The sequence below is a fragment of the Bos taurus genome, chromosome 4, assembly GCF_002263795.3.
Source record: "Bos taurus isolate L1 Dominette 01449 registration number 42190680 breed Hereford chromosome 4, ARS-UCD2.0, whole genome shotgun sequence".
Lineage (NCBI taxonomy): Eukaryota > Metazoa > Chordata > Mammalia > Artiodactyla > Bovidae > Bos > Bos taurus.
Window position 1 is genome coordinate 94,513,956 of NC_037331.1, and position 12,078 is coordinate 94,526,033.

At 42.7% G+C, this 12,078-nt stretch overlaps 1 protein-coding gene across 1 annotated transcript; it reads right to left on the reverse strand.

Annotated features, from left to right (window-relative positions):
* Positions 1-6,276: 6,276 nt before the first annotated feature.
* On the reverse strand, positions 6,277-10,496 carry KLF14 (KLF transcription factor 14). Its single transcript, XM_002686951.6, has one exon. The coding sequence runs from the start codon at positions 10,471-10,473 to the stop codon at positions 9,490-9,492; it is 984 nt and encodes a 327-aa protein (XP_002686997.2). The 5' UTR covers positions 10,474-10,496; the 3' UTR covers positions 6,277-9,489.
* Between the last annotated feature and the right edge of the window lie 1,582 nt (positions 10,497-12,078).

Below are 12,078 nucleotides of genomic sequence, written 5' to 3' on the forward strand. Positions count from 1 at the left end.
AAAGAGCCTAGGCTAAGTGGAGGGTCAGTGGGGTTGAGACGAAACTTACCTGGTGCTTAGATCCCTGAGAGGGAACCCATCAACCCCCTCATCACCTGGGTGTTGGCCCAGAAAAAGGAAGGAGGACATGCCGTCAGGAATTCAAATAAGATGAGGTAGAATCTGGTCTTCTGGGCTAGCCTTTTACTTCCACTGCAAGTTCAATGTGGTGCAATGAGAACATGGTGCTGTCAAGAAGTAATTCTGCAGTGGCTGAGATATCTAGACAGATGGACCTGTACCCCAGTTTCCTATTCCCTTGGTGTGATGTGGTGTGACATTTTTCATGTCTTGGCAAGAGGGTGCCAAAATGCTGAGAGAACTCAACACCCAGAAGTCTCCCAACTGGGATGAGAAAGTTACATTCCACAGAGACCTTGTCAATAAATGCTACAGCAGGACCATTAGCTCCAGCAGAGAAATGAGAAATGGGTCAAGCTCTGAATCATCAAGAGTTTTTGTAAAAAATAAAATGAGAGGGACAACGAGTATTCTAGAGAAGGAGAAAGGAAGGAAGACCTAGGAAGGAGGAGAGATTTTCCTGAGGGAACTTAGATTGGGCTCAGTTTCTATGTGATTTAACTTTTGTTGGCACTCCCCCCTTTATGTGCCTACTCCTGCAATGAGCTTAGAAAATGGGAAAGAGTCTCTGAGTTTCTAGAAAAGGATGAATGAACAAAGAAAGCCCTGTTCAAATTCTAGAATAAACATTAGCACTTCTGAGCTGACATCTCTAACATTAATATATGGGCAAAAAGGATGTTGATTCCTTTAGATTCTTGAAGTACTATACTTTCCCAGTATAAAATGATCTATTTTTGCCCCACTAATGTTTTATACTTTGAATTTTATTTTGACTCTGATATTAATCTTGTCATACCTGCTTGCTTGTATTAACATTTGCCTGGTATATCCTATCCTACCTTACCATCTGCTTTTGTTTTTTAATCAATAGCATTTTTCCCCTCCTTTAAAATATTTTTCAATTTTTCAAAAATGCATGCAAGCAATACATGGAGATATTCACATTTTAAAAGAGCAAAAACATTATATTATTGTCTCTCAATCCTGGTTCTTTCTTTAACTGCCTGCTACTATCCTTTGACCACTTTTTTTTGGTCTGTATATCTTAAATTGTGGATTCTTTATATTTTCTGGATATTAATATTGTGCCTGTTAATTTTTTTTCAGAGTGTAGCATGCTATTTAATTTTGATTATGTTTTCAGAAGAAGGCAGAGTGCTAAGAATTGATGCTTTCAAATGGTGCTGGAGAAGACTCGAGAGTCCCTCGGACAGCAAGGAGATCAATCCAGTGAATCCTAAAGGAAAACAACTCTGAATACTCATTGAAGGACTGATGCTGAAGCTAAAGTTCCAATACTTTGGCTACCTGTTGTGAACAGCCAACACACTGGAAAAGACCCTGATGCTTGGAAAGAATGAAGGCAGGAGAAGAGGGTGACAGAGGGTGAGATGGTTGGATGGCATCAGCAACTCAATGGACATGAACTTGGGCAAACTCTGGAAAATGGTGAGGGACAGGGAGGCCTGGCCTGCTGCAGTCCATGGGGTCGCAAAGAGCTGGACACAACTTGGCAACTGAACAACATGTTTTCAGATGTAAATCATTTTAGAATTTGGATGCAGTCAAACCTGTCATTTCCTTCTTTAAATTTTTGTTTTTAAAATTTTTGTTCATTTTGATATTTGGCAAAACTAATACAATTATGTAAAGTTTAAAAATAAAATAAAAAAAAAATAAAATAAAAATTTTGTATCCTTAACTAGAAGGTCTTTAACCCAATGATGATATCTTCAAGTTTTAAAATAAATTTTATGGCTTAAAAATGTTTAGATCTTTACCATCTAACATCTGGGATTTATTTTTCTGAAAGATTTGGGATAGAATGTAATGTTACGTTTTGTTGTTTTATTTTCTCATGAATAGCCAGTTTCTCAATGAAATTTATTTAGTTTGTCTTTTCCACACTGATGTGCAGTAATACATCTGCTATATGCCAAATTCTATAGTCACAATGAGTTCTTTATTCAGCCCACTAATTTGTCTATTCCTGTACTATACCACACTGTTTTAATGACCATAGCTTTGTAATATTTTGATATCTGATAAATCAACTCTCCCTCTCACCTCCCATGTTCTTCTGTAATATTTCCTTGAAAAAGCTTCATGAAAAATCTATTGGGGGTTTTGACTGAAATTGCATTAAACATATAAATTTGAGGAAAGGGCAGATATCTTTATAGTATTGAATTTTAGGAACATTATCCCTATTTAGTCATATTTTCTTTTACATCATTCAGTAAAAGTTTTATAGTCTTGTCTACACAAGATTTTTTATGTTATTCATTGCTACTGCATATGGAATCAATTAGTTTATTGTATTTTCTGATTAATGATTGTTGACATATAGAAAAGTCAATGGTTTTCTCTTTTATTCAATTAATGTAGTAAATTATATCAATGTTGTTATTGTTGTTTAGCCACTAAGTCTTGTCTGACTCTTTTGTAGCCCCATGAACTGTAGCCCACCAGGCTCCTCTGTCCATGGGATTTCCCAGCAAGAATACTGAAATGGGTTGCCATTTCCTTCTCCAGGGCATCTTCCTGACCAAGGGACTGAATCCATGTCTGTTGTGTCTACTGCATTGGCAGGCAGATTCTTTACCACTGAGCCACCTGGGAAGCCCTAAAATTTGTTTATATAAATTATTATCAATAGAGCTCAATTAGTGAATTCATCTTGCATTTCTGAGATAAATTTAACATTATCATGTTGCATTATTATTTTCACTGCTGCTGAAAAACAATTTATGATATTTTATTTGGGATTTTTGCATAATCTTTACAAATCAATAGTGGTGTACTTTTTTCCCTCATCTTTTATATATCTTGTTTTGGCATCAAGGTCAGCTTAACTATATAACACGAAATAAACTGGATAACTTTCTCTTCCTATGATTTAAAATGATTTATAAAATATGGAAGTTATCTGCTTCTTGAAGGTTTAGAGAACTTGCCTATATAACCGCCTAGGCCAAGTGCCTTTTTTGGAAATAAATCTTTTACTACTATTTTGGTTTCAGATTTTCTACATTTTCTTCAACTATTTTGAAATTTTATATTTTCCTGTAAAATGATCCATATATTTTTCAACTCTATTGATATAAAGTTATTTGTATTATCTTATAATTTAAAAATCTGCTCATGTATTATGATTTTATATCCTTTGTTATACCTGATAATTTTTTATGCCTTCTCATCTCTGTCTTAATATTTGCCAAAGAAATCTGTTTTTATTGGGCTCTTAAAAACAGAGTTTTGGACAACTCTATTCTCATTTTTTTTCTTGTTTCACTAATTTCTGCTTTTATCTATTGCAGTGTTTTTTCAACTTTTTTTCATTACTACCCCACTAGGGAACTTTTGGGACCTTTTTTCCCCTTAATCACTACTTTCTTCATACTCCCAATATTAAACCACACATACAGTATATATGTGTCTCTATAGTATAGTCTTGTGAAAAGCCACAATCACTGCAATATCTAATATTTTTTTCAGCCCTCAAGAACTAATTTTTACTTCCTAAGTGGCAATATTTTCCCTATTGAGAATGCATTACCCATTGTAATGTCTTTTTCTATTTTCTTTGGGTTTATTTTCCTTTTCTTCTGGAGTTAAAAGCTTAGTTCATCTACTTCCATTTTTTTAAAATAAGAAATTTAAGGCTATAAGCTGTACTTTTTCCCCCAGTGCTGTTTGCTTACATTACTGAAGTTTTGCTATTTTGTATTTTTTGTTTCCATTCAGATCTAAATTTTTGTAATTGCCACTATGTAGAAGCTTGCTTTTACATTTCCCAATATGTGGATTTGGGGTTAGGTTTATATCATATTTTTATGTGACTCCCTATCTGGAGTTTGTTGAGACATGCTATCTTACCATATGGTCAACTAAAATTCCTGCAATCTTTCAAAGCTTGATGTTTTCTGTAGACTTTTTGTAGATACTTTTCATCGATTTAAAATTTATTTTTGTTACTAGTTTGCTAAGGTGTTTTTACTTTTTATTTAAAAATTTTTGTTTTTAAAATTGAAGTATAGTTATTAACAATATTGTGTTAATTACTGCTACATAGCATGCTAAGGTGTTTTTATATTAAATTACAAATTGGTGTTGAGTTTCTTTTGTCTGTTTTTTGTTTTTATTTTTTTTGACAGTGCCATGTGGCATGTAGGATCTTTCCTAACCAAGGATCCGACCCATGCCCGCTACATTGGAAGCACAGGATCTTAACTACTGAACCACCAGAGAAATCCTGGTATTGAGTTTTAACAAATATTTACATTGGAACCAGAGATGATTTTGCTTTTTCCTTCTTAATTTCTATTAACTTAACTACTTTAATACATTTCATGTGTCTCATCTACCCTATGCTTTCCCTTAAAGGCCTAACTCTGTACATTCTCCATACAGAGAATGGAGAATGTACACGTTTGTGATCCTATTTACAATGGTAATATCACTAAGACTAAGCTAAAAATGTTGAAGGTACATCTATATTTTCTGTAAGCTTCTAATATACTTGTCTCAGTGTTAATGGGATGATTTCCTATTGCTTCCTCTGCAGATTCAGGTAGGTACCTCTCAGTATTTCCCTGGATCTGAGATCCCTGGTGGAAATGCACATTTCTGTTTCCTCTCTGAGAACTTACTTCCATTCTTCTGTTATATCTCTTTGGCCTCCAATTACCTCCTCTACTTTGGTAATGAATAAATTACCACCCTCTTCTATAGTCTCATCTTAAGACCATTTGGCTCTTTGCCATTTTTATTTTCCAATTTGTATTATCAATGTTTTTGTGTCCTTTAAGAACACAACATTTGTTTTAAAGAAATCCTTTTCTTTCTCCAGATCAATTGGTCTCTCTTCCTTTATTCACTTTTCACCCTCCCAGTGCTTCCATTTTGACTTCCAGGCCTGAACATATACTTGAAACAAATATAGTTCCTACTTGATATCCTAAATAGACCTGCTTCCTAGGGAGAGAAGAATCCAGGCACAACCCTTTTTAACACTCTTCCTAGCCTTTGGAATTAAATAGCATTGCTTCTCTCTACGTTAAATCCCCATATAACAAACATATGCATTTCTTTTTATATTTATGATTAAAATCCACCATTCCTCTGTGATTGAACATACAACTTGAGTCCTTGAAATTCCCATCAGGGCTCATATAGTCAACACATGAGGCACCAACTTGGGACATAAATGGAAGGTGGCTCTGAATACCCATATGACAAAGAACTTTACCCCTTCCAGGAGTCTCTCCATAGACCCTATAAAAGGATGCAATGCAAATCAAGATTAGCTCAAATTGGGTGAAACTATTCTAATGCCACCTGTTAATCCCCAGTAAAACTGAAGGGCTAGACTCTCCCAAGTTTGTTTGGAGTACACATGGAACTTCTGCCATTAAGTTTCTTAAATTCCTCATCTGGAATTCTGGCAGAGAATAAAAAGCAGCACAGATTTTTCTATTTAGTAGTGCCTCTCTCTTCTGTAGCAAGCCTATTCTTGTGAATATCTATGTGAAGCCTCAACTATATCTATGTGAATCAAGATCAGACACAGTGACCTGTACAGCCTACTTTTGCAAAGCCCTACATCTAGTACCTCTAAAAAAATAATGACTTGCCTGTGGACACTAGCTACCATAAGCTGCTAGAACTTGAAAAGGTCAAAGAACTAAAAGGCCCCAAATCACTACAGCACTAAAGTCTGTGCCCTGGCAAACCAGATGTTCCATTTCCATCTTATTTTGGTCCCCTAGTTCCAGTCAGATTGCCTATTTCTCACGACTTAGTAGCCAATGCATATTTGCATGTGTTAGGGCTTAGGAGAACAATTGCACCCATTTCCTTTCTAAGTTCTCAACCAACTAGGTAATAGATATAAGAATCAGACCAATGAAGATCAAAATATCAGTATTTTGTTGACAAGGCTGTACCTATAGCCAAATTGGGCTTTCCAAAGCCACCCCTCCACTGCCTTTCACACCCTTCCTGATTCCTCTACTGGGATTATTCACCCATAGAATATACAAAGGAAACACTTACCTGGGAATTGCAAGGGGGCATGGCTGTTCCAAAAGTGGAGACAGAGAGAAGTACTCTTCAGACTTGCCTCTGGAAGGCAGGGCTGGGCCTCAGCAGGTGTGCTTACCATATGAAAGCTGGGATTTGAGTGGTGTGGGTACAGATAGCAGGCAAAGAAGTACAAGAGGCAGGCCTGGCCCACAGAAGGTGTGCTTACCATATGAAAGCTGGAATCTGAGTGGTGTGGGTACATATAGCAAGCCAAGAAGTTCAAAAAAGAGAAGAGAGCTTAGAGTGAGTGAGTGAGTGTGTGTTCATGATGATCCTCTTCTTTATGTCTCGATCAGAGAATACAATCTTCCTTTGGAGACAAGTGAGTAAGAGGTGCAGACAGGGGCCAAGAGTGAATTCCAACACAATGGTCTACTTGGAGGAGAATAGGAAAATAAGGACAAATAAAGATTCCTGTCCCCATAGGTGGGACAAAGCCTGTACTCTTCATTCCCTTCCAGCAGGGACAGGGGATCCCATTCCCTCATGCCCAAGGGCTGACATGGAATTCACACCCAGCCCCCAACCTATATTTCAGAAAGAATTTGATAAATAGATTCTGTTACTAGGTCATTCCTATATCAAAACTCAGGATGGTGGGAGTAGGGCAAGGGCCAGAGATTCAGATTGACTCCACCAAACTCCAGACATATTCACTTGCTAAGGTCCATCTGACTAGCAAAAAGAAGCAAAAGAAACACTAATAAAACTAGGAAGGCCCTTCCTTTCAAGGCATTTCACTAATAAAGTCCTCAAGAGCTCTCTGGCTGCTAGAGTGAAAAGGGTAAAACAATACCCAAGGCCAAGAAAGACCAGCCTACAAATATTGCTCCCATTATCTGTCTCCCTTCCCACCACCCCAAGTCCTTGGAGAAGTCAGTGAAAGACACGCCGCATTTAGACTGTCAGAAGCCAATCCCAGACAAAAGTCCCCAAAGTACAAGAACTCAAATAAGGACACTACTGGGGAGATTGAAAATCAAACATTATTTATCAGATGGTGATAGGAAACATCACGCTTTCTTGAGCTCAATTCCAGAATGGTCAGTGGGAGTTTCTTTCACATTAACTTCATTGGTCCACCTACCCAATGGCAGCTCTTCTACTGAAGGGGACAAAGGAGAAATCATAGTCCTCAAGGGGCCCCCAGAGTGCCCTTCTTATCAAGTCCCAGCTGAGGAGACAAAACAAGCAAACGAAGAACTTCCCACCACCAAAACCGCCTTCACAACTGGGGGCCTCCTCTTCCCACATGTAACTCAAGGAGAGCTCCACTCACCCTGCTTAGTCCTCAACAGGGAAACATTGTACTTCTTTATACCCTTTGGGTCCTTCCTAAATACCTTTCCTTCACTTAGTGTAGTGAGCACTTAATAGAGTCCCTGCGTTCATATCACTTACTCTCTCAAGGAAGCTAGAGTGCCCCGGACTAGAAACCAGCATTGAAAAATAATCTACCAGATTAAAAGATAAAGGCATTCCCACTTTAAGTCCATATTGTATGGAAGGAGGGAATGTACTCAACCTGCTTAGAAAACAGCTTTCGGGTTAAACACAACAGGCAAAGGGTTTAGCGGGAACTGGACGGCTGAAGGAACATGGAAATGATAGTGAATAGGGAAGAAGGGGATCCTGGTGGCAGTAAGTAAGAGTGGTGCCCTTTGACTAAGAGCCCAGATTGGGTAACTAAGCATGACGGAAAGAGTCAGATAGAAGGCCAGATAACCAAATTTTAGTTAGGACTTTTGCCAGCAACTCAGCATGTGACTTTGAGCTTATCTAGCCTTCAGTATCTTCATCTGCAAAATAGAGGAAAGCAATCTAACTAGATGCCTTTTATGGTCCTTTGATAGTATGGCATCCTTCACAGGTATGATTGATGGACTATTACAAGATATTCAGGAGCGGGGGCCAAAGGGGACTTTACCAGAGCAGGAAATGCCTTTCAGCCTCATCTCTAATGAAAGGGTCACATTCACACATACATAAGCAGAGCGGCCGACAATTCATCATAGCAGCAGAAACACAGAGAAAAATACATACTGGTGAAGCTCAATTCCTGCACTAAGGGAGCAACACGGAGGGGCTCCAAGGTCAGAGGAGAAGGGTCCTTCCATATGACAATAACTTGCACCTTTCTGTCCCTTCCCCAAATCCAGAGCAGCTGACTTTTTGAAAGAAGCCACTCCCACTTCCCTTCCTTAAAATCACCAACTCACCTATTGCAGAAACAAAAATGCACAGATCCCAAGGGAAATAACCCACTAGCCAGCTAGAAATGAATAGAATCTACCACACCTAAGGTTACCTGGGAGTGGCAGCTGGGACCAAAAGCCCTTATTTCCCTGAACGTTAACAATGACTCTGAAAGGTCTTCATTTGGACCTGTCCCAACCACAGTCACTTGGGTTTGCCCTCTTGGTGAAGTGGGAACTCACCTGGGCCACCCTTTTATTTCTGGTGCATTTATGATTGTTTCCAAATTTTTAGACCAACCTCATTGTGAGTGAGCCAGGAAGTTACCTCCCCAAGTAGGACTCCAAATGACAGGAAAAGCTAGGACAACGACGCAAGTGCAGGGTTTCAGCCCTTGCAACAGGACCTGCAAACAGACGCGTGCCACTCCCCAAACACCAAGAAGCATCTCCCAGCCATCCATCCACATGGATTCTTACATGGCCTCTCCTAGCAGAGGTAGCTGGGGCAACTGGGGTGCGGAGGACATCGACCTCCTATCAACCTGGGATCCCTGTTTAAAAGATACTAAAAATACATTAGTAAACATCACTGTTTACAGAAATAGAAATCATTTCTGTTTCCAAAGGCCTCTCACCATCCCAGTCCTGGACATTCCCAAGACTGCCACCCCTGACACCCTCTCCAAGGTCCGCCCTGGAGGGTGGGTAAGACACCAGAGTCTTTTGAGACTGAGAGCTCCTCAGGCACCTGAGAATTCCAGTTTCACATCTCTGGTTCCCATGGAAGGGAGAATCTTCAGGACTCTGGAGAGTACGGGGGTTCATCCCTTCTTATCAGTTCCGGGGGTCTGTCTTGAGGCAATCCCCCACTTTTGGATGATATACGTATTGTAAGAATTCCTGCTATTTTCGGGCCCCCAGTCCCTCCCCAGAGTCCAACATGCCTGCCTTGACCCCCTCCAACCGCCACCCGCCAGAGCGGAGAAGCCAGTCTGTGCCTTGGTATCATCACTCAGGGAAAGAGGGATGGGCAGAGAAAAAGCAAGGACAGTGGCCTGGGGAATCATCCTTGAGGGAACGACTAACAGCAGTGACTGTCAGACAAGCTGGTGGTGAAGCTGGGCACCTGCCCGGGGACGGAGCCGGAGCTGTCCACCAGGTTGGCGGGTTGCGGGTCGACGCGGGGCGTGCGACGGCGCCCCCTGTACTCGATCATATCAGGATGGTAGGATGGGTGGCGGCGGGCGTGCTTGGTCAGGTGGTCGCTCCGAGAGAACTGCTTGGGGCAGAGTGGGCAGGAGAAGCGTTTCTCGCCCGTGTGCGTCCTGTAGTGGCGGGCCAGCTCGTCGGAGCGCGTAAACTTCTTGTCGCAGTCGAGCCAGTCGCAGGAGAACGGGCGCTCACCCGTGTGGGTGCGCTGGTGGGACTTCAGATGTGATGACTTGTAATAGGCTTTGTTGCAGCCCGGGAAGGGGCAGCGATGGCGCTTGGCAGCAGGTGTTACTGGCCTCCGACGGGGGCCTGGACCCGTGGCGGGGGCGGGGCCGGCCCCAGGGGCCACGCCAGACACCGCGCCAGGGTGGGCAGACGCTCCCGGGACGGCTGGCGCGCCAGGGACCTCGAGCGCGCCGGAGGAGTGCATGGGTCCCGAGACCTCGGCTGCGCTGGAGGCCGGGGCTGGCTGGGAGCCCAGGGTCGGGCCGGAGCACGGGGTCGGGTCGGAGGAGCCGGACGAGTCGCGCAGAACTTCCCCGGAGTACTCTCCGAAGCCCCCACCAGAGCCGCCGCGCAAGTCAGCCAAGACGCTTGCAGCCAGCAGGTGGGGCGCGGCGCCGCCCGCGCCGGGGCTAGGGGCGGGGACCTGGGGGAGCGGGGGGACAGACGCGGGCCCCGGTGGCCCCGGACCCGGCAGAGAGGACTCCGGCGGCGCCGCACCCACCTCCGAGCTGGCCGCTCCGCCCGCGCCCTCGGGGTCCGGCGGGCGGCGGTGAACCACAGCACCCGCGGACATGGACACCAAGCACTCGGCGGCGAAGTAGTCCAGGCACGCCACGGCAGCCGACATGCTGGCACCGCCGGGCCGCCGGCGCGCGCCGTCCGAGCGCGGCCGGCCGCGGGCGAGAGAGTTCTCGGGAGCGTCCGTCCCCGCTGCCTCGGAGCGAGAAGCAGGAGGCCCGGTGCGCGCCGCCCGCCACCCGCCGCCGCCGCCGCTGCCGCCGCCGCCGCCGCCGCCGCCGCCGCAGCAGCAGCAGCCGCCGCGGCCGCCCGCGCGGAGCCCGCCCCGCCTGACGCGCCCCTGACGCACCGGAGCCCGCGGGGGTGGCGGGACCCGCCCCGGCCGGCAGGACACCCCTCGGAACGCGCGACCCACCGGGGCTAAGTCATTCCTAACAGCCTAAGAAATTATCTTGTCTTCGCATTCTTGCCTCTGCCGGCGAGCCAGGTAATTTTAATAAAGAGAAAACTCCCCGATCGTAACTTCTGGGCAGCCTGCCGGCTTCGCCCCCCCTTCGCCCGCTGGTCCTCCGCCAGCTGGGTGTCCGGCGGAGTCCGCGAAACTTTTTTTTTAAGGGGAAAAAATGCTTATACCTGACATGTCTTTCGATTCATAATTACGATTGTTAGTAAAGCGGGCTGGGATTACGTTTCACTTCTGTTACCGCTCTCCGATCAGATTTAAAATATCCCCGAGTCTTCACCAAAAAAAAAAAAGTTTTCTCATCTAACAGTCCCGCTGTCAACCCAGGGTCCGTACCAATTCCCTAAATAGAGCCGCTACGTAGCCATTAATTAATTTTCGAACCAGAAACATTTTTAACCTTGAAAAAAGCAAAGAATCCTCTCATGGTTGAAATTGAAACTTAAAATCCTTTGAGTAACGATTTAACCATTCAGCCAACGAAAGAAAAATGCATGTTTAAACTGCATTAACCTGTCACAGGCATACAAACAAATTTCCACGCTGAAATATAAATTATAGACTAGCAGCGAGATAAACACATTAAAATGGACTCCCACAATTTTAATAATAGAAAGTCACGTTTCCAATTAGGCAGCGTCTTTTATTTTTCTCTTGACAAAAATTAAAAATAAGAAAACGCAGCAAATTATATAGAATTGCTCATATGGTGTTTTGTGATTGTAGAGCTTTTTCTTTTTATATAGTCAGATATATGTGTGTGTGTATGTTTACATTTCTTCGCTGCTTTCATTTTTTTCCTCCTTTGACTTAAAAAAAAATTAAAAACACACAGAAAAGCAAACAGGATAATTTCTAAAAATAGCCATAGCGTGGTTTTTGATGTATACAAGCTTTACTTATATATATTTGAATTATGTGCAGTTTATTTGCAGTTCTTTAATACTTTTCTTTTTCTTTTGAAAATTAAAAATGCAGATACCTCAAGAATAACAAACATTAATGTATATACTTCCTAAGGATAATCAAACGTGAAATATTTGTCACATTTGCTTCAGGCTTTTTATTTAGATTAAAGATTCCAGATAGAGCTGACTGTCACCTTATTTCCCTCCCCAGTTTCATTCACCTTTCTCTCTTCTTACTTGCCTAGGTAATCAGTGTCATAAAGTGTGTATGCTTGCAGTACTGTTATTATTCTTTATTACCTAATTATCTCTATATATCTACATGTAAATATATATGTCTATG

What these genes read in the sequence shown, in the direction of transcription:
- KLF14 (XM_002686951.6), bottom strand. Translation starts at nt 10,473, where the DNA reads ATGTCGGCTGCCGTGGCGTGCCTGGACTACTTCGCCGCCGAGTGCTTG.